The sequence below is a fragment of the Typopeltis vanoorti genome, chromosome 21 (genome assembly GCF_054136105.1).
Source record: "Typopeltis vanoorti isolate ZY-2024b chromosome 21, IOZ_Tvanoo_1.0, whole genome shotgun sequence".
Taxonomy (NCBI): Eukaryota; Metazoa; Arthropoda; class Arachnida; order Uropygi; family Thelyphonidae; genus Typopeltis; species Typopeltis vanoorti.
The window spans coordinates 71,110,146-71,134,541 of NC_143569.1; the positions used below are offsets into that span (position 1 = coordinate 71,110,146).

Here is a 24,396-nt window from a genome sequence, read left to right on the forward strand (position 1 = left end):
TCATAAACATAATTTATTTATTCATGTGGGATTCTCCCTCCCCGTTTCTCAATCACCCCTTATGACTGGTTGAGCCCTCCTACTGAGAGATTAACGTATTTTATGACTGTAGATCCATGTGTGTGTGTTCACGGACCGGTTTACCTATTCTGATTGACAAAAAAAAAACTGAGTTTTTGGGTGAACTAACTCTACCTCCGTATGAGACCAACTAACTCACCTTTAGTTGAAAGAGACCAGATAAAGGTTTCTCACGTAATGGATGGGAATTGAATCCAGGTCTTTCCAACCAAAGGGCTTCATCTATACCAACTGAGCTATAGAGGCTCTATAAAAACATAATAAAAGCATTAATGTAAATAGACCAACTTTAATAATAATAATAATTATTATTATATATTGGTATCTCTACGGAGCCAACAAGAATTAATATCTGTGATTATGAATTTACAAAGTGTTAAAGTGAAGTTATTATTCATCCAGACAAAAATTAACTGTATTGTGACCAAAGAAATATAAAACTAACAAATGCCACTTACATTACATGTTCATTTCTTGGTTACTTTCTCCTGCTACTTGGGAAAAAGGATGATCTTGAAGACATGTGAATTTGCAGATTCAAATTTCAAATTTTTCCAGTAATATTTATCTGGAAGCTATTGCAAGAGCTTAGAAATAGCAGAAAGCTTATCTCAAAAGGAATTGGAGTGATAAGAGTGACATTTAAAATTGAAGGTGACTATATTTTATGAGTCCAAAGTAATTACTTTGCAAAATTATTAAATGAGATAAGCAGTGACAGACAATAGTCGAAAATATTTGGGAGGAATGCATTCATTAGCATGTTTCAATGATGGTAGAAACAACTATCTGAAATACACAAAAGGAACCTTGAGTAGATATTTGACTAGAATGTTTGCATATAATTGTATTCAATTTTTACAGTGGGTGCACGAAGAAAATTAATTATCCATCATGATTGCTGATCACTGTGTAACCCTGAAAGAAAGAAATGTATTATTATAATTACGGCTATTTTGCCTGCTGCAGTTTAGGAGTGCCCCTGTTTAAATGTCATTGGCTATTTACTCATGGAATTTTAGGGCATTGTAGATGTAAATTTACCAAAAAGTATATGTAGCATAAGGAAGAGAAATTTACACATACCCTTTTCTGGGTGTTGCGGCTTTTCTTCTTTCTGTGATGTCCAAAAACCACTGAGTGTGTGTGGAGGGGGGGGGGGGTAAGCAATTTGGGAGAATTAAATTAGAAAAACCCGTTTTTTTTTCCAGTAATATATATATAAACATATATATTATATTACTATATTATAAAGGGTGGGGGAAAAGGTGAAAGGGTTGATTTTTTATATAGGGAAGGGGAAAAAGGGGGTTGACGGGGTGTGGTCCATTTCGACTAATTCTTGGTCGTCATCTGAACACATTGGGAAAGTGGATGCTATGTCAGGTCTGGTAGGTGCTTCTGTTTTTGAATTGTTTGTGTTATCACCTATTGGTCGGGGTTGTGACCTCAATTTTATGTTGTGAAGCTTCCAAACCTCGGAGATTATATAGGGCCTGTGTACGTTAATAGAGTTCGCGTCACATTTTATGGCTATTGTTTCCGATGTTCTTAGCATTGTTTCATTGTCTTGTCTGTCTACTATGATGGCCTTGTCGATCTGCGGGGTATGTTTTTGTTCAAGGGCATGAACAGCTATTTCTGTTTTTCCTGTGCTTTGTATTAGATTTTTCTTTTTAATGTTACGTTTTTTAGTGTTTAAATGTTCTGGAATAGGGATGTTAAACACTAAAAAATGTAACATCAAAAAGAAAAATCGAATACAAAGCACAGGAAAAACAGAAATAGCTGTTCACGCCCTTGAACAAAAACATACCCCGCAGATCGACAAGGCCATCATAGTAGACAGGCAAGACAATGAAACAATGCTAAGAACATCAGAAACAATAGCCATAAAATGTGACGCGAACTCTATCAACGTACACAGGCCCTACATAATCTCCGAGGTTTGGAAGCTTCACAACATAAAATTGAGGTCACAATCCCGACCAATAGGTGATAACACAAACACTTCAAAAACAGAAGCACCTACCCGACCTGACATAGCATCCACTTTCCCAATGTGTTCAGATGACGACCAAGAATTAGTCGAAACGGACCGCACCCCGTCAACCCCCCCTTTTCCCCCTTCCCTATATAAAAAATCAACCCTTTCACCTTTTCCCCCACCCTTTATAATATAGTAATATAATATATATGTTTATATATATATTACTGTAAAAAAAAAAAAACCAGATTTTTCTAATTTAATTCTCCCAAATTGCCTACCTCCTCCTCCACACACTCAGTAGTTTTTGGCATCGCAAAAAGAAGAAAAGCCGCAACACCCACAAAAAGGTATGTGTAAATTTCTCTTCCTTATGCTACATATACCTTTTGGTAAATTTACATCTACAATGCTCTAAAAATCCATGAGTAAATAGCCAATGACATTTAAATAGGGGCACTCCTAAACTGAAGCAGGCAAAATAGCCGTAATTATAGTAGTTTATTAAGAGGAGTAACATGGGAGTTTTTCCAGAAATAATATACAAAGAAATGTATAATTTACAAGTAGTGCAACAGACAGGATTGCATGCACCAAAGTAAAAAGTCTAACAAATGTGCCATGGAATTCATTACTTCTGAAACTTTTAATGTCCGTTTATTCTGTTACATATAAAATAATTTTAATTGGCATTGCGACTGGTGTTTGAGATATGTCATCCTTAAATGTTTCACCTTATGTTTTATATGTTTCTGTGAAAATCACCAAATTGCTTACTTAGTGAGAGCATCGTCATTGTCTTTAACTTTTGAACTATGAATTTTTTTCATTAAATTTGAGTTTGAAATTAGTTTTATAGCAAAGTAATTCTTTTGTATACTAGAATAACAATTTTTGATATTACATAATTTTTTTTTGACAATTTGCTTAATGTTATATTCAGAATCATGGTTTTATTATTGTTATTAATATTATACACCAAAATAATATTACTTTACTAGGGTATGCCAGATTCGTGGGCAAAACTCTTGCAGAGTTCAAATATTACAAAATCAGAGCAAAAACAAAACCCACAAGCTGTATTAGATGCATTGAAATGGTTAGATACCTCTAATAAAGAAAAAGAAGATTCTAAATATATGACTATGAGTAGAACATTAGGTAAGTTTATTTTATTTCACTCTTGAAATATTCAATCATAAAACATACTGTGTATTGAATGGTATGTGCTTTATTTTGATGATCAGCTTGAAAAGCTTCAGCTCAGCAAATGTTAATATTACTTCCAAGAAGAACTAATATTAAAAATTCATACTTAAGTTAGAAAATCACTATTAGGAAAGAAGCCAGTTGATGTTTATGATATTATTTTTAACATAGAAACATATTTTATATTTGGACAGTTTCAAATATAAAATATAACATATAATATGCAACTTAGCAATGCATATTATCCCAGAAATGCAACCATCTTATGCTATCAGCAAATATATACACACACACATGTATATACATGCACTCATAGCTTTCATTTTGAACAAAGAAGTGTTTTGCCAAGCAAGCTTTTTTCTTCCTTCAGCTAAGCATGTTGGCTTTTGAATATACCAGAAATCATTTCAGTTTTTGATAGTTGAGATTTATCCTTGAGCTATTAAGAATATTTAATGCTTAATTGTTTAACAATATTAACATGCTAGCAATTTCAGGAGTATCAGGAAACCTGGTAATATTAAATAAATTAAAAAAATCTTGTTTTGACATTAAAACCAATAATCTGCATCATAATCTCCCTCCTTCCCCAAATCTTCATTTTGATTTCATTCACTGTGGACCATTCAAATGAGCAAGTATCTGTGTCACTTACTGAATGAATAGGAATAATTGAAGAAATTATTCCTATTCATAGAAATTGAAGAAAATGCTTTGTCTTCTCCAAACTGAAATTCAGTCATCAATGCTGAACATCATTTATATGTCATGATTTCTTGCTACATGAGACTAGTTTCCATTTTCCATAGTTCAAGGAGCTATACTTGAATGACAATACTGATCAGTTATAGAAATCCTAATCATTATTAATGATTGCTAAAGTAATTATTTATAAAAATAAATTTATGCCACTACTTTAACAGCATGATCATGCTGAGCTTTCATTCCCGTGTTATCATAGATGAAGGTTTGAATAAGATGAATCCAGTGTAAGATTTTATGTCAGCATAGAAAAGGAATAAGATCTCTCTCTAAACTGACATATAGTTCATTTTTATAGATACTAAGTCTCCTCAATATATGTATAAAGAATGGATATTTTTAAGATTTCTAAGAAACAAAAATAATATAGTCATTGTAAAAAATCAGAAAATGGTAGAGTTATTGATAATGAATACATTGGATTATAAAAGAAAATTAGTAATTATTTTTAGAGATGATCCATCTATTTACTGTCAAATAAATATCCGCTATGGTTGCCATAGCAGAAAATGATTAAAAATGCTAAATTTTTTTGTAAAATTTACAGTATATTTTACAAAAAATATACCCATACTGACTCCTTTCATGCCAAAAATTGTGGTCCAGGTAGTGCATAGAATGTTTTTTCATTTTGATATCCTTAGCAAATAAGGGTATCTAGACTCGGTAGTAATCTTATCTGATCTAAGATTAAATCTTAGAGTTAAATTTCTTTTCTGCACTTTCTAAGCTCCAATTTTGTATTAAAAAAGAAAAAAGGGGAAAAAAAATTGACAATCAGGCAAACACCTATACCAAGCATTTCAGGAATGAAACAAGGTCACCCTGTCTGAATTCTTGTTCCAGTTTTGGATGCTGATGGCATGACAGATGGCAATAGTATGAATCATTGGATCCATCATGCCAGATGGATAACACTGTAGGCTAGCTTGCAAAGAGTATTTCCTTTTGCCTACAGTAGATAATGAGTTTTTTCTTTCAGAAACTTTGATTTTTCATCCCACATACAGGATAATCAGCCAAGAGAACACATGCAATTTACAGAAAAATATACTTTGTGGTGGACACTAGATATCACAGAAAGTGGATTCATATTAGACTCCACTTTCTGTGGAATGCCACAGCCTATTAGTGCATTGTTGCCATTCGTCTGCATACGCTTTATGATTACTGTTTTGTACATGTTATTATTACAGGCTACCTCCAAGGAGTCCTCACAGGAGGACACACAATGACACTACTACAATGTCTACTGCACACTATAACCAACAACAATGGTATTTTTTGTCTGTAAATTGCATATGTGCTCATGATCCATTTGGTAATGGTTATTTCCAGCAGAACAGTGAGTCCAAGACATAAAATGTTCAAGAATGATTCCAGAAACAGTGGGGGGACAACTTTATCATAATGTCATTGGGTTGTTGAATCATTGGATCTCGCCCAATTTAGCATTCTAGAGATGAAGTGGTATGAGTGTTTGGTATGGTGATCTGCAATAATCCAATATGAAGCAATTTCAAGATGTGATTGAGTCTTCATATGTTACTATTTCTGTGGAATGCTTTTAGCTCTTGGAGTCATATTCAGACAAATGAAGTTGTTCTGAGTAGAGAGAGAGAGAGAGAGTAAAAGAATTGCTTCATGCTCTTAATAAACTATTCACTTAGTGTACAACAAGTTCATAAAGACAGAGAAACTGAGTAACTGAGTATTTAGGCTTAGGTCTAGTTTCCACTCATCATTTAATGGAAATGAAGATTGCAAAGAGAAAGAATTGGAAAATGGGTTTAATCACCATCATCATCATCAAATTTCTGCTATGTACCCTCAAGGGGTGTACAGGATATGATAGTACTACATGAAAAAAATTACATCATTTTTAATTTCCTATCTACAATTTTCCTCCAAATCAGTCTGTTACTTGTCAAGACTCCAACAGTATCAGATCTTATATTTCTATCGTATAAGGCACTTTGTACCGTATCAATCCACCTATATCTTGGTCTTCCTCTGGGTTGTTTTGCTACCAACCTGGCAGAGAACACTTGTTTTGCTAATCTTTCCTCGCCCATTCTGTTTAAGTGACCATACCACCTGAGATTAGCTCTGCTAACGCATTCCTGGATGCTGACAATGTCAAGTTCTTTCACAATATCATCGTTTTTAATATGATATTGCCATTGATGCTATCTGTTCATGCCTATAATCTTTCTCAGGACTCTCATATCTGCGGTCTCTAGTCTTTGGTCAAGTGTTTTACTTCTGACCCAGCTCTCAGAACGATAAGTTAAAACTGGTTCGAACACTGTCTTGTATACAGCTAATTTAGTGTTCCGACTAATTTCTCTCTTATTCCATATAAATTTATTCAATTGACTTCCCACCATACCAGCTTTGCTGATTCTGTTGTCTATTTCTATATTTAATTTACCATCTTCAGTAAAAATCATGCCTAAATAGCTGAAATGTTTTACTTGTTCCACAGGTTCTCCATTCACAACACAGTTGACATTTTCAACGATTCTGTCTATTTTCATTGTCTTTGTCTTTTTATTGCTGACCTTCATACCATATCTATTACAACAGCTATTCAATTTAGTCAGAGAATCTTGCAGACTTGTAGCGGATTTATTTAGAAGTATAACATCATCTGCATAAAGCAAAGAGCTGACATTAACTTCTCCAATTTTGATATCATGTTTAATACCACTTTCCTTCATAATGTGATCCATATAGACAATGAATAACAGAGGGGATAATGTACATCCTTGTCTCACACCAGATTTAACATTAAACTATCTTCCTGTACTTCCTTCATTTCTAACTGCTGACTTACAACTCAAATAAAGATTAAGTATTGCTTGATATAATGCCCCATTTCCAAATCGGCAAAACTTAAATACAGATCTTTGTTATATTCCCATGCTTTCTCGACTATTTGTCGTAAAGTGAAGATCTGATCGTGACAGCCTCTATTTGGCCTGAATCCAGCTTGTTCTTCACCAAGCTTTTCTTCCACAATTCTTCTCAACGATTCTCTAGTATACTTGCATAGATCTTGCCAGGAACACTCAGTAGGGAAATACATCTGTAATTCTCACATTCAGTTTTATTTCCCTTTTTATATATGGGTACTATGAGAGCTCTACTCCAATCATCGGGAATTCGTCCCTCTGTCCAGGCTTTCTGAACTATGCAGTGCTGCCACTGTAAGACTCTTATACCACCATACTTCAGCATTTCTGGTCGGATGTCATCTACTTCTGCTGCCTTTCCACATTTCAAGCCCTTGATGGCTTTTTCTACTTCAAATATGGATATGTATTCCTGACTGCATGCCTGGTCAGTGTTTTTTACCACTGTGCTGTCATCACAGCTTGTTTCATTACTGCAGTTTTTCAAAGTAATTACTTCATTCTTCAAGATATCTTTTTCTCCCATTTTCATGTCACCTTTATCATCTCTAACTACTTTTACAGCACTCTTTCCTCCATTCCTAAGCTTCTTCAACAACCTCCAGAATATTTTGCCACCTTCTTGATATTTATTTTCTATATTCTTGCCAAAGTCCTCCCATGACTTTTGTTTAGCTAGTTTTACACAGTGTTTAGCATTCTTGCATTTGTCTCTGTATTCTCTAAGAGCACAAGCTGACTAATTTGACAGGAACTTTTGATATGCTTTCTTCTTTTCCTTCACTGCTTCTTTAACTTGCTGTGTCCACCAGGGAGTTCTGATTTTTTATCCTTGCAGACAACCTCGCCACATGCCTCCCTGATAGAATCAATCAATGTTTTCTTCAGAGTTTGCCACTGAATCTCCAAGGTTTGATTCCTGTTCTAAAACTCTTTCATTTCCTTCAATAATCTTTGTGTATTTTGGTCTACAGTTCACGTCTGAGAGCTGCTCAACTTTTATTCGATTTAAAACTTTCTTACATGTCATTCTTTTCAATATGAAATTCAATTTTATCTTGCTCAAGACTAAATAGTGATCACTTCCAATTTCAAATCCTCTGTACACTCTGGTGTCCTGCACCTGGGAGAAAACATTACTATCAACAATAACATAATCAATGAGACTTTTCTTATTCCTTGCCTCTTCTCTCCATGTGAATTTGTGCATATTTCTATGTTGGAACATGGTGTTAGTAATAACCAGTCCATGTCCTGAGCAGAAATCCAACAGACATTTGCCATTATTATTAGCTTTGCTCTTTTCTCCAAATTTTCCCAAAATATTTTTGTATGTCTTGCACTCATTTCCTACTCTGCTATTTAGATCCCCAAGAAGGACCGACTTTTCATTTTTCATTGTGTCAGTTGCTTTTTCTAAAGCATCAAAAAATCCCTCCACTTCTACCTTAGTAGAACCTTCTGTGGGACCATAGGCACAAATAAGTCTAATTGTCCAGTTCCCCATTCTCACATTTGCTCACATCACTCTACTTGAGACTGCCTGCCATTCAAGAAGATTAGCCTCGTATTTTGTGTTGAATACTATTGCTACTCCTTCTTTTCCTTGATTGTCATTGCCTGAATATAAGATTTTGTATTTATGGCTCAGAAAGACCTCACCAGTTGTCTTTTTTTGTTTCAGTCACCCCTATTATGTCGATCTGGTACTTATCTAATTCCTCAGCTAGCTCCATTTCTTTCCCATTCAGACTTCTTATGTTGATAGTACCGATCTTTAACTCTGGTGATGTTGAGTTGGGGTTTGTTTTCAGATTTGTTCCAGTAGCTGACTTATCGCTGTTCGCCCTGGTTCCCTGGCAAAAACAGCGGGGACCTTGTTTAACTGGGCGACGTCCCAGCCGGCATGAAATTTTGTCATGTACTATCATTTTTTATTTTGGTTTAACCAATAAGAATACAATTTGGTCGGCTAAATCCCAAATTGCCAGCCCATCCTCGTTCGTTCAGTATCCAAGTAGATAGCCAACAGGGTGCACCACGAGAAGGTGAGGATTGGACATTAGGTCAGAAACCCTGGTCGGTTCTCCACATTCCTTTAAAGGCTATGTAGAGGTCTCCTCTCAGTTATACAGCTTTGACCCTTAAGCAAATAGGTTTAATTGTTCAGATATTTCATTTGTCATTGAGACATCTTTAGGAATGTAATATTAAAATTGTAATGCCACAGAAAAACAATGATTACAATAAGTGGAGAAAGTTAGATTATTTTAAGTCTAAATTGTTGCTGTTGTGCGGTGGTGGTGGTGGGTTAAGATTTAAAGTTTTCCAAATCTTGGAAAGTTTAACACAGCCATAGTTATTTAGATTATATTGGTTAGATATGCTTGATTAGGTTAGATTAAATTTGCTGCTGATTCTAAAAAAAAGTCTTTCAAGTTTGTAATGCTGTGACGAAGTACAGTAGTTTTTTTCCATCTGATCCTGTGCAAGATATCCAAAGTATCATCAGCTAGATCTACTGACTATAGCTGGTGGCAGATGTACATTTTTGGAAAGTCAGTGGACACCAAATGGGCAAGGCGCATCTTCCCATGTAATGAGTCATGTCTTTGCAGCTGGTATAAATTACTGCACTATGATGCTTCCAAGTCAGTTCAACAGTGGGTAAAATGGCTGTGAGAAGGAAACTGATGTTTGAAAGAGGTGTTGTAATAGGATGCCATGTTGCAGGCCTATCTGTTCAAGAATGATTCCGTGATACCATACTGAGATGGAAGTGCAGGGAATCAGTTGCAAATGCTACCCACAGTGGGCAACCCACCACACTCATTGAACATGACTGTAGGGGTACTACAAAGGATTATATATAAAAACCATTTGTTGGATGACATGTTGAATTCAGAATTTCAGGCATCAACTGGAACATCAATTTGCACAAAAATATTAGGGACCAAGGCTCATAATATCTGTGCCCATGTAGGACTGCAATACACCTTGCTCTCTACACTCAACGCCCCTGCCTTTTTTTGTTTTGTTTTTTTAAATTATTCCCATTATCAATGCAAATAGAGCTTCCATAGCTCAGTTGGTATAGACAAAACTCTTTGGTCAGAAAAACTAGGGTTTGATTCCCATCTATGATGTGAGGAACCTTTATCTGGTCTAGTTCAACTAAAGGTGAATTAGCCGGTCTCATACAGAGGTAGAGTTTTTTCCACCCAGAAACTCGGGTTTTTTTGTCCCTTGAAACAGGCAAACTGGCCTGTGAACACGCATGGATTTTCAGTCATAAAAGACATACTTAATCCCTTTATTAGGAGGGCTTAATCAGTCCTAAGAGATGGATGTGGAACAGAGGGAACTCCATATGAATAAATAGAAATAAATGCAAATATGAAAATTTAGGGTTTCTAGGATCACGTATTCTTCACTTCACCTCCAGATACTTATAACATAAGTGCACATATAATATCACAGATGTAAATTATTCATGATCTCTTCCTTATATTTGCTATTCTTTACATTTTTTTGTTAAATCAAGTATAGTAACTAATAATCAAATATACCATTCTCTTTAATTATTGTTTTTAATATATTCTGAAAAGAACATTTTTTTTTCCACCTATTGCCTCTCCTCAATGTGGGATTAGTTACAATCTAAGAAACCATTATGGAAAGTAGAGCATTTGATGACATGCAGAAACAAAATTGCCAGTAATTTCGCTCGTTTCGCCAGTTTGTTAGGTTCACGGCGAGTAAGCTACTATTGCCCCAAACCTGAACATGTTAAAATAGTCTTGACTTCTTCCACTTATTGCTGTATGTTTTTGTGCGTGTTAATTATTATTTTAATATTGTATTCCTGAAAATGTCTCTGCAACTGAGATGAAACCTGTTGTTTAATTCTTTCTCTTTGCTCTCTTCATTCCATGAAATTAATTAGAAGGGAGACTGAGTAGTTGACCATATCATTACTAACAAGCCAGTTAATAGGACTAATTAGAAAGAGAATTTTTTATAAAAGTAAATTTTTATTTTAGCTAACTCTTCATGGAATCATGTCATGCCTTACCCAGTCATCTTAATTTGAATAAATACCATGCCCTTATAAAAGTTTGGGAGATTGGCTCTACTTATAAATTGCTGTCTTATAAGTTGTCTTGATTTAATGTTTTTAGCTATTCTACATTTGCAGTTATCTTTTATCTTTATTATCATTATTTTATTTATTTTTTAATTAGTTTTGGCCTCTAGGTTACCATCATGCAGTTATATCCCATAATAAATTAAATGAAACTACATGCACATTGTGCATTAATTTATTTGTTGAATAAGCATCTTAAAAATAAGCAACTGATATTTAAGGAACAGTTTATCATTAGTTATTGTGAAGTGCAGGTAAAGTATGCAAATATGATAGATATAAATGTTAGTGAGCATCGTTATGAATTCGATGAAGTGGATTTGTATGCATTGGGTTCAGGCTTGTTGAATGTAGGTTCGGGACAGGAAAGAGAAAATTGCCCAACTGGGTCAACCAGATGGCAGATGTAAGTATACAAACATTATTATTATTATTATTACGGGTATCTCCATGGAGTCAGTACACTGATCGCAGGAGACCCAAATTAGCAAAACAATATCTGTCATATCTCTTTTTGAATTCATTTACAGACGAAGAACTCGCAACTAAGTCAGGCAATGAATTCCACTCATTCACCACCCTCCAGGCAAAAAACCTTGTTAACCACACTCTTTTTTTTAATTTCCAGGGATGACCTCTTGTTCTTCCATCAATCCTATAAAACCTTTCAGTAATTTAAATGTTTCTATCATATCCCCTCTTCTCCGCCTATCAACCAACCTCTGCAATCTGCAAGCCCTCAATCTATCAATGTAGGGAGCATTTTTTACGTCACTCACCAACTTAGTCACTCTTCTCTGAACCCTCGCCACAGCCTCCTCATCTCCAAGGAATCCAGGTAACCAGACCTGAGCACAGTAATCCAAATGTAGAAGTAGCAACGCTTTATAAAGGGGAATAATAACCTCTTTATCTCTGGATGTCAGTGTGTTCCTCAACAACCAAGTAATCCTATGTGCAGTCTTCTACCAACACCCCTAACTCCCTAGCCTCATCAATCTCTTGGAGTACTGTTCCATCAATGTAGTACACAGCTGGTATTCTTTTAATCCCAAAATGCATAACTTTCCACTTTTCCACATTGAGCTGACATCCATTACCTTTTGCCCATTCTACCAGCTTATTTAAATCATCCTGCAAACTTTCAAGATCAGCTTGATTTTTTATTGCGCTACCCAACTTTGCATCATCAGCAAACAACTGAATATCTCCCTGTAAGCCATTTCCTATATCATTTATATACAAATTAAACAAAAATGGCCCAAGCACAGAGCCCCGAGGCACACCACTGGTCACCTGCCTCATCCTGGACTCAGCTTCTCCATACACCACCTTCTGGTATCTCTCTCTGAGCCATTCTCCTACCCATATCACCAATTTAGTATCCATTTCCATCTGCTCCAATTTGTGTAACAGTGTTCCATGGGGTATCCTATTCAAAGGCCTTAGCAAAATCCAGAAGTACCACTGTGTAGCCAGTTCCTTTGTCCAACTCAGATGTCATCCTATTATAAAAAGTTAATAGATTGCTAAGGCAGGTTAACAAAACCATGTTGGCTTCTATAAAGTATCATATCCTGATCCACCCATTCTTGATTTTTGTCTTTAACCAACTTTACCAATACTTTTACCACTACTCCTGAGATGGTCTGTAATTAACTACTGCAGTTTTAGAGCCACCTTTATGCAAAGAAACTACTTTGCCTAAATTCCACTCCCTAGGGACCATACCAGAGTTCAAACTTAAGTTAAATATCCAAGTAAAAGGGGTTGACAATTCCTTTGCACATTCACGCAACACCCAAGCTGATATTCCATCTAAACCTATAGCAGTGTTTGCATTTAAATTTTGCAATATATTAAATACCTCTGATTTCTTAACTTCAATTCTCACATTAGTTATTGCTACAAGTACAGAGATATCCTCACTTGGGTGATATACTTTTGAAAAGTGATCACTCAGTAACTCGACTATTACATCTGATTTTGTCACCTGAATACCATCATCACCCACTAAAGTTATCCTTTCAAAGTCATTCTTCCTTTTACTTGCCACATAGCGGAAGAACTCTTGATCTCATTGGCTAAGGTCTTCTCATAATCTGATTTAGCTTTTCTCACTATGCTAGTAACCTTTCTAGCTTGAGCCTTGTACTGCTCATGGGTGTACTGATTGCATTTCTCCATGTACATTCTCCAGAACATTTTCTTTTTTTGCAGATCAAGCTTGATACTACTGCTCATCCATCTAATGCCTACCTTGTTTGTCTTCCTGACCATGGGGACACAATCTGATATTGCTTTCCTCAGATACGCTGATTTTATCCCATGCACTGCTAACATCTCTCCCCTGCAATATGTTCTGCCATGGGATGGCTGCAAGCTCACTCCAAAGCTTGTTATAATTGCTTAACCTGTAGTTCCGTATACATACCTCTTCATAACAGAAAAATCCACAGATTTTGCAATCTCAGAAGTCAGTGCCACATGATCGCTTTCACCAATTGGAGGTAACGAGGACACCTTACTTATGCATATATCCTCTGAACCAATAACCAGGTCCAACACTCTCACACCACGTGTCCCTTCAGTTATGTGCTGTTTCAAGTAATTATCTTGTAGAAGATGTAATGAACTCCATTGTGATATTTCCTCCTTCCAGTTGATATCACCATTATTAAAATCCTCCATAATAATCACTAAACCTGCACTCATTGCATGCACTAATTTGCTGATGCATGAATTCAATATCTCCCCCTGGCCTATAGCAGTGTTACGTCCTTACTTGTCCTTTTATTTTTCTTTTCTATATCTTACGCTGCTAGTCTTTATCTTTAATTTCGTCTTATATATTACTTTATTCTTACTTATTTATCTCCATTCATCTAAGTCACTTGATATAACGTTCTTTCTCCCCTTTTTGCTACTATATACCCTTAATAAAATACTTACTTATTAATATTCTCACAGCTATCTTAATTCTCTCACACATGTATTCTTTCCAGTATTCTCACAGTATTCTTTCCATTAGTTCTTTGCAGTCTCATTTGCCTCTTTATATCTTTTATGATTTATGATTAGATAAAACACACAACAATCTAATAGAGTTCACTCGATAAGTATTAACAAAATTTATTTTTTTCACTGCGCGAGCTAATACCTTGGATAGACGGGATTCTTACCCAGGGCGACCCTCTCAGAGTGATACATGAAAATTAGATCGAATTTAATCTTGTCCCTCCATTTTCCTATTTCTTCCTCACAGTCGTGGCTCGCTTTAGGAGTTTAAATACAAGGGTTTAACCCACTTAGTTCGTTAGCATTTTATGAGCGGTAGTTTTGAATTCATAAGACAAAAGCAGATCAGGCAGGTACTTGAATGAAACATTTTAATAAGCTTGAGGAATTATGTAAATATACATTATAGACATTATTAGGAATGTTCTCAAGGTAAATCAAAAGCTCAAATTTTTATACACTAGACACACACACACACACACACACAAACAAACTTGCTTTGACCACTAATACAAGCATATTCAGCATAAATTCATAGGCTAATATCATACCATCCTAATACACGTGGTCATAAATTAACACAATAACACATTCCATGCATTAAGTTTGGCTCATTCAGAGATATTCTTGGCCTCATAGGGCAAACAAATCTTAACACAATCTTGGCCCGTACTAAGCCATAGGCTATTCTTACAGTTCCTTAATTTTAGTCCATTACAAAATACTCTCTTAGGGGATCACACTCTTCTATAGCTGGAAATAGGAATTCAAAGGTCTACCTTACCGTCTCTGATCTCAATTTATTTGACCTTCTTCCTGCCTTGTCTGGTCATCAAGGCCTTCTGTTTTAGTTTCCTATGAGGATATCTCCAGTTGGACTGTACGAGTGGAATCTCAGCGGGAAAGATTGGAGGTGGTATGGTAACGCCGCCTTGGCTGGACAGCATCCGTTTGGTTCCTCCATCGCACGACAACGCACAGCTATCCTAGTCCAAGGATATAGCTTGGCCCATTCCTAACGCTGCGACAGATGAACCAAATGCCTTCCACAACTAGCCAGGAACTTCTCCAATGGCGAACTCGACCACTGTCCGCAAGATCTGGAACCAGAAATCCAAGAAAAAAAAGCCTGGAATGGTGCTTGCATGGCCTTTTTGTTTAATTTTCTCCTCTCGGTATTTCTCGATCTTCGCGATGCGCGCCAACGCGGTCACGTGTGTTTACGTCAATCTCCTTAGCTTCCCTCTATTTAGTCTCACGTGTACCTGATTTCTCTTCCTGGAAGGCGCTTTCGTTTTTCTTTCCAGTACTTCTTTCCCTTCCTTCTTATGCATAATATAGGACGGCAAAGGTGACCCTTGAACCCTGACTCACAGGCTTAGCTATTTTAGTACAAGAGACGGGGTTCTTAAGTGGATTTGCTAGCTTACGTTGATCTCTACATCTGGCCCTCACTTAATACAGATTATTTTTAACAGCTCTTTATACAATTTTATACTATTCCTAAATTTTAAATTGATTTGCATTTACAAACAGCTTACACTTATTCTGTTGCAAACGTTCCATATTCTCTGCCTAAGTTGTATTAAAGTTGTGACCTGAATATTTTATAATAAACATTTCTTGTCCTTTTCAGGACACAACAGCAGCATCCAACTGTATATTTGGTTGCATTGGTCACTATTTCACACCAGACCGTTTCAAATGAACTCTCATTTACATGTCTATCATCTTGATATACTACTTTCTTTGGCTGCAACACATCAGCTATCATCAACAGTACTCCTCCCCCACTGTTCTATCTTCTTTATCCTCCCTGAAAATACTGTACTCATCACATTCAATTCCAGTGACCACATCTTCTGCTGACCAAGTTTCACTAATGCCTACAACTTTTGGTGAGATTGCACTGGAAATACACATTTATTAATACAGACCAGTATTTTACAAATAAACATTTATTAAAACCTACAAGTTTCGCCAGCAAACTGTCTGGCTTTTTCAAGGTATTACGGAGATATGAAAGTAAATGCAAATTAAAAGGAACATAAAAAACGTTGTAAACCAAACTAGTATCTATGGTTACACGTTTCGTGTGACAAAGATGGCTTATTGTTCTTATTCATTATCACGCATGCGTGTTTGTTGTAGACTTGTAATGTGATTACTGGCTAGCTGTAGTTCAGATTGACTGAGAGAGAGGATCAAGTTTTTCCACGAACTGTTGAGAATTATACCTTGATTTCTGTTGAGGTTTCCGCCGGTTATTAGTACTATTGTGGCTTCCTTAAAAACACGATGCCTGTAGTCGTCATCGAGATATGGCATGGAGCTGTTTTGCCAATCTATCGTGTGGTTAGACGTGCAGAAATGATATGCTAAGCCGGAAGAAATGCTTCTGTTGTGGTTTACATCACCAACATGTTCTTTTTGTCTAATTTCTAAACTTCGTGAAGTTTGTCCAATGTAGGCAAGACCACAGGAGCAGGGAATGTAATATACTCCTGGATATTTGTAGAACGGAACTTTATCTTTTGGAGATCCTAAAACTTGTCTGATGTTGGTGGTTGGTTTGAAGACCACTCTGATGTTGTTGGCTCTTAGTATTCTTGCTATTTGATAAGAAATTGACTTGATGAAAGGTATCACTACAGTAGAAACGTGCTGACGGTGGGATTCTTCTTGTCTGGGGGTTGTCATTGTATAGATATTTTTTGATGATGTTTTGAGGGTATCCATTTTGTGATAATGTGTTGGCTATTAGTGAGAGTTCATTCTGTGTATCCTCCTCTTCTGATATAAACTTTTTGGCTCTATGTTTCAACATGTGGATAATACTCAGTTTGTGTGACTTGTGATGGTTTGAAGTATAGTGAAGATATCTTCCAGTATCTGTGGGCTTTCTGTAAATGGATAATTTGACACTGTTAGGTTGTTTTTTTATCAAAATATCTAAAAAATGCAGTTGGTTGTTGTTTTCTACTTCCAGAGTGAATTTTATCTTGCTATGTATTGAGTTGATTTTATCCACAAACGATTTAAGGTTTTCTAAGCTGTCTTGCCATATGATGAATATATCATCCACATATCTCCACCATGTAGATGGTTTCGGAGAGATTGCAGAGAGAATATCTTTTTCAAGTTTTTCCATGAAAAGGTCTGCACAAGATGGTGACAGTGGGCTTCCCATTGCTAGGCCTTCTAATTGTTGGTATATGGTGATGTTAACTTTGAAGAAATTAGATTGAAGGCAGTGTCTAAACATCTGTGTGATGTCTAGAGGAAAGAGGTCTTGGATGATGTTTATTACCTCGTCTACTGGAACATTGGTGAAACAGTAGACGAGGTAAAAAATAATAAGTAATCTATGATACAGCAGTTTATTCTGCTGTATCATAGATTACTGAATTTCTTTAGAGAAGAGTAGATCTCTTTAGTTCTGATTCATTTCGTATGTGTGTTAACACTTGTACATTCTTGCTAACTACTTCGTTACTGTATAGCATGAAAACATGCCAATGCATTTTTGCTAATCACAGTAGTTTGAATAAAGTTCATTTGCAAAAAATCTGAATTATACTGTGAGAAAAATTTTCAAAAACTTGTCTTCAGAGTGGGTTATTTAATCTGTGATAAGAAAAATGCAAGTATGCCAAGTCTTGGTTCAATTAATTGAAGGAAGACTTAGTTTTTAGTAAACCATAAAGGACTATAAAAGCTTTTGTTTCTTTCTCCCATTCATTCAACCTTCTAAAGTTGAAAAGTATTAGGAAGTAAACAACAGTGTTGCACATTAACTAAGCCAGCCTGGCTGGCCGAGTGGTTAGCGTATTATCTGCTCTCCAGCCAAAAGGCTGTGGATTCGAATCCTGCTGTAGGCATGGATGTTTGTGATTGTCTGTGGAAATACTAGTGGTGGTGGTAGGCAATAGATGGTGCTGGTGTAGATGATGACGGAGAGATGTAGAGTAGGTGCCCTACCTCGATGAGTCTTTGGACTCCCTGGAGGTGACAAATAATAATAATAATAACTATGATTACTATTTTCATGGATTAAAGCTAGTTTTGGATCCACCAACAGTTTTTCTTCTCTGTTTGGGGATTTGTCACGGAATGTTTGTGTGTGTGTGTGTGTGTGTGTGTGTGTGTGTGTGTGTGTGTTGTGCACTCTATTTATTAACTTCATACTGAGAGTGCAGTATTACACACACAAATCTTACTAGGTCGAAGTCTTGACAAGAGATCACCCTAATATTGAGAGAAAGAGCTGGATCGTCTAGACTGAACTCCTTTGAAATTTTATTGTAGCTGATCAGAAATGCTGTTATGCATATCAAGTAAATATATGCAATGTCTGTATTGAAGTGAAGCAAGTTTGAAGCCTTAACTCTTGTTGAAGAATGCAAAAAGTGGAATAATCACAACTTGAGTTTCTTATGATATGTAGGAACATAACATTGTTGGTACATAATATGGTGTGTATGATAATTCAACATAATTCAATGTGTTCTATTTGTAGCATGAACTAAGTTTTAAAGTTTCATGCCACACACATTTTATAAAGTTATAATTTTCTCCCTCTACACACATATTGAATAACATATCAGAGGATACAGAGGCCACTACTATGCATTTTCAGCTGAATGAAGTCATTCAGTTCATCATACTGTAACAGATTGCAAATCATGCACCTGTCCATGAAATTCTGCAAATGTAGCTATATCCATATCTGTATAAGCTTCATCTGGTTTAACATGCAACATATGATATTATCAAAAGAAAACATTATGCAATGGATATTGCCAACAATCTGAGCCACAATCCTGAGCTGGATCATTTTCCCTGCAAAAAATTTTCATACATGTGAGTGAGTGATGTACTAATTGTCAGAATTGTCATATCTGAGGCAAGAAGAATCTGCATTTCACTGTAAGCTCAAGAGACAGTTCAAAAAGTTATCATTTGGTGCAGTCTTGTGTAACAGATTTCAGTTTTACAATCACTAAGCACTGAGGCAGATTATTTCAAACAGATAGAATGGAAGAAAGAGAAATTGATCCAGTAGATTTGAAGCTGGATTTGCTTTGATACAGCAGCTTGTGTTCTTGCAATCTTGGAAAAAATTGAAAGAATGATGATGGCCTGTTTAGCAGAACATTTTCCATAAAAATACCCATAGCAGTGAAATAAAGCAGAAATGAACCTCTGAAAAAGAGGGGGTCATCAATCAAATCTCTTTTCTGGATAGTACTGAGCATTATTAGAGCAGTTTTAGTTGCACCACCCCAGATATGCTATTAATATTCCATTAGGCTGGTTTGATTTAGGATTTATATCATGTTATCATTGTACAGGTGAAAAGTAGTTTCTTAAACAGAAGAAAAGTAAGCAATAGTTGAGATGTATTTGTATCCAGTAAGGTTAGTTATCCTAAGAAGGGATATCTGATCATGATTGAAGATCTGGATATTTTCAAAAGTAAAAAGAAGTAAAGTGAGACTTTCCTTGCAAGAAATTTCAACATGTTTTATCTGTGCCATAATTAGAGGACTGCAAACTTGCTTTCTTATTCAGAATGGGGCTGCCCTTCACTAGAGTGCCCAAGTGTTGGATGAATAGAGATGGATCTATTCCTTGAACTCTGAGATCGCCTGATCTTATCCTCCTTGATTTCCCCTGCCCCATCTTTGGGGCTATGTGTAAAGCAGTGTACTCCACAAAGGTATAGTGCATTGTTCATCTGAAATGGTGTGACTCCCACCTATAAAGATATTTTTAAAATATGTAGTATGTTTGTATGTAGGTTTACCAAGGATTTTTTCTGATTTTTTTTCTAATAATTCTTTTTATCAGTAAAGAGTGATAAGGCTCCAAAGTTGCTTAATTTCTTTATAGATATCTTGTACTAATAAACTGTAAAAGACTCTAAAGCTTATTACAGACTCATAACTTGCATGTGTGATCATTCTTTCCTATTGTGTGACTGCTTTTCATTTTTACAGAAGCTAACTGGCAATGTTAAGATTTTAAATGTTGTAAGTAGTCTGATAGCTAAAATAAAGCTTGTATAATATTACATTATTGTTTATTAATAAATTGTGTGTATTTAATGGTGATTTCATCCACTTATGATGAAAAAAAAAAAGATTCATTGATGAATTTTCTTCAAACTTACTCTGCTTGAAATGCTTTAGGTCTGAAAGGTCTATTCAGTTGAACCTCTTTAGTAGCCAAAGCAGACCTGACGTGACTTATGATAATCACCTCTAGGCTGCCATTTTGTTTTGTGTGGCTGATGCAGAAGTTATGCAAGTATTATAAAGTATCTGTTATCTAATTGAAAGAAGAAAAAAAAATTACGGTTTCCCACTTCTGATCTTTTGTTACTATTAGATATCAATTTGATTGTTGTTACTAAACCAGTTCTTCACACTAAATGTTTGAGGAAGTATTGTGGAAAAGAGGGGGGGGGGGATAATTTATTATATATTCTTTATTTTTCCTGAATGCCAGTGATATGAATCAGATTAAATGCAGCAGAAAAGATGCAACACTAGATTGACATCATAATAGGCATATTTGTTTTGCTCACACTTCAAGCTAAAATAAAATAATTGGAAACAGATTATTTTAAATGTGGAGGCTTTTGAGAAGGATTCAGGAGAAATGCAGTAAGCACATTAGAACATATCAGGATGATGTGGAAGGAATACCACATGCATAACAATGAAGTCCATTATGAAAAGTATAAGCAGCAGGCCAGAAGAGTCACAGCTGTTGTATGGAAAGCAAAGTCAGAGTATGAAAAGAAACGGGTTCTGCAAGCTAAAGATAACCCCAAAGAATTCTAATATGCTGCAAGTAAAAGAAAGAATGAATAACTACTGAATGTAGATGGTGTTGAGGGTGACAGATGCAGAAGAGGTGTATGCAACATTGAGCTCACTGCTATCTCTTTACTGGATGAAGAAACTCAGGTGTATGAGGAGGAGGAGTATTAGAGCTTTGCACAAACTGAATAAGAATTCAAGAGTAGGGGCTGATGGGATATCAGCATGAGTGCTAAACGAATCCCAGCTCAACTGGCTATTCCTTTCACCAGCTATAAAATTTGAGTCTCAGAACAGGGAAGATTCTTCAGGAGTGGAAAGAATGTATGGTAATCCCATTGCATAAGGGTGCAATCAGTTTGGTTTGCGTTGATTTTAGTTATGGCTAAAGCAACTAACATTTTGATGCCACTGTGTTATATTTATTAATAGCTTGTGTTCTCCACCTGGTTTGCATGGTTTTTAAGATGAAAAATCCAAGTTTCCAGATAAACTCAGGTTTCTCATCTTGAAAACAGGCAAGCACTATTTATATCCATATAAGAGCAGTTAACTCACCTTCAGTTGAAAAACCCTTGTAAAAGGTTACTTGCATATTAGATGAGATTCAGACCCAAAAGTTTCCAACAGTGCTGCAGTAGAGTTTCTCTTTTGGTAATTTTGATAACGTTTACACAGTCTTACATAAAAAGTAATTAATTATTAACGAGGATAAAAGCTTGAAAGTAGTAATTGTTATACAGAACAAGAACCTTAGAAATTATCTCACCTTAGGTCCTGATTATTCAGTATTAATATCTGATGTTTAATAAGTGATTATTATGAAGAAATGTTAATGTAATAAAATTGAATGTGCAGTAAGCATTTATTTGAATGTTTTGTTCAAATTAGCAGTTTTACTTAAGTATTTGAGCAGTTTTTTGGAAAATGCAGTAAAGATTTAACAACAACAAAAAAAAAAAAGTGCTTTGCTGTGAAATATGTGAATTTGTCTGCTCATTAATTCCTTTCCTTCTGTATAAAGCTGAACTGGTGAACCTGTGGCAACCAAGTAGGTATTTTTGTTTCTATAAACGTGATTTCTTCTCCCACCTTCCCTCTTAGCATTTCTTGTATCTGGTCCTCCTGTGTAGTTTGTGACTGTGTATATAATCCCAGTTTAAAATAAGTCATCCTAGATGTATTGAAAAGAAGCATGATTTATACTGACAATTTTTTTTATTATGAATTCATGTTACTTGGAATGGAGGTCTATATGAAATTCCACTTAGAATTTATTAAAATACAAATTACTTTTTATTATTATATTTTTCAAATTAATATTTTTTTTATTATGAAATAAGACTAGAGAATGAAAGTATGTCCTTCATATAATTATAGATAGATAGACAGTTGTGCATGGAATATTGTTAAATGTATCTTTATTCTTTTTCTTGATCCATTTTTGAGAATTGGGTAAAATTGTTGCAAATGTGTAATAAGATGGCATCAACTATTAGATCTTAGTTTTTTAATTTAAAATGCTTTAAATTTAAAACAATTAAATTTAATTTCTCTTTATTTTTTATTTTTTTCATTAACATTGGTATTTTGGAGCAAAACTGTTCAGCCTCCTATCTTCCGAACATGTTATAAGCATTTTTTAAGGAACAGTAAGTGTATTGCTGACTCATTTAAAACTACCATGACTGTTGTAATTTTACTTCATTATTAAATTTGCCTGCATCTGGTATCATTATGTTTTAATGTGAGGCAGTGGCATTTCGCATATACAGGATTTTCTTAGAGGGTGGACAGGAAAGGTTGACCTTTACCGTTTGGTGCCAGTATTCTATCAGCTAATAACAGAAATTCAACAGTGACAAAATCCATCACAATGACAGTAATAAATCTGAACATGTATCATATTTGGCATAGTGATGTTTTAATGTAAAAGTTGGGAGAAAGAAGCGGCCTTATAGATTTCCCTACTCCCGAGAATGTGTGGTCAGAACTCTCTCACTTCTTGTTAATGCTTTTATTTCTGATTTATATAGAGGATTAATGTGGATCTGTAATCAAGATTTTAGAAATGCATTCTGGATCATTTCTGAAAAAACACTATATTGTTGTAAGTTAGACTTTTTTTATTCATGTGTCTAATTCATTGTAGTGAAAGAATTTTGTTCCTTCCAATTTAAATGGTTAAGGAGAGGTTTTGCTAGGCCTTTTCTTTTTGGATTGGAAATTCTCTCTCTCTCACACACTTCATTGAAAAAATTATACATGAGTATTTTCCTCAAATACTACATACCACTGAAAACCCATGAGTATAGTAAGGTATAAAGATGCACGCTAAATATTTGTTATTTAGAAATGAAGTGTGTTCTAGAGTAGTCTTTCAGCAAGATATTATCAGAGACTTCCATATTAGTCATCAACCAGTTTATATGATTTCAGCACAGTTAGAACATGTATAGTTATTGAAAAGAAACTAAAGGCAGATTAGAAAATCTGATAATCAAGATGCACGCTGATAATCAGGTAGTCATACTTGGGTATCATTTTCTGGAAAGTATTATTTAATTTAATATTTAATCTGAAATCACAAATCTGAAAACAAACCCCAACTCAACATCACCAGAGTTAAAGATCGGTACTATCAATGTAAGAAGCCTGAATGGCAAAGAAATGGAGCTAGCTGAGGAATTAGATAAGTACCAGATCGACATAATAGGGGTGACTGAAACAAAAAAGACCAAAACTGGTGAGATCTTTCTGAGCAATAAATACAAAATGTTATATTCAGGCAATGACAATCAAGGAAAAGAAGGAGTAGCCATAGTATTCAACACAAAATACGAGGCTAATCTTCTTGAATGGCAGTCAGTCTCAAGTAGAGTAATGTGGGCAAATATGAGAATGGGGAACTGGACAATGAGACTTATTTGTGCCTATGGTCCCACAGAAGGTTCTACTAAGGTAGAAGTGGAGGAATTTTTTGAGGCTTTAGAAAAAGCAACTGACACAATGAAAAAGGAAAAGTTGGTCCTTGTTGGGGATCTAAATAGTAGAGTAGGAAATGATTGTGAGACATACAAAAATATTTTGGGAAAATTTGGAGAAAAGAGCAAAGCTAATAATAATGGCAAATATCTGTTGGATTTCTGCTCAGGACATGGACTGGTTATTACTAACACCATGTTCCAACATAAAAATGTGCACAAATTCACATGGAGAGAAGAGGCTAGGAATAAGAAAAGTCTCATTGACTATGTTATTGTTGATAGTGATGTTTTCTCCCTGGTGCAGGACACCAGAGTGTACAGAGGATTTGAAATTGGAAGTGATCACTATTTAGTCTTGAGCAGGATAAAATTGAATTTCATATTGAAAAGAATAACATGTAAGAAAGTTTTAAAGCGAATAAAAGTTGAGCAGCTCTCAGATGTGAACTGTAGACTA

General features: G+C 35.3%; 1 protein-coding gene across 5 annotated transcripts in view; it reads left to right on the forward strand.

Annotated features, from left to right (window-relative positions):
- Pak (serine/threonine-protein kinase PAK 3-like protein) overlaps positions 1-24,396 on the forward strand; it is a 392,921-nt gene that overhangs the window by 143,436 nt on the left and 225,089 nt on the right. For all 5 annotated transcript variants that reach the window (XM_090410869.1, XM_090410868.1, XM_090410867.1 and 2 more), the window contains one exon: positions 3,070-3,229. In XM_090410869.1, coding sequence (XP_090266995.1) covers positions 3,070-3,229 — 160 coding nt within the window. The remainder of the gene's footprint in view (positions 1-3,069; positions 3,230-24,396) is intronic.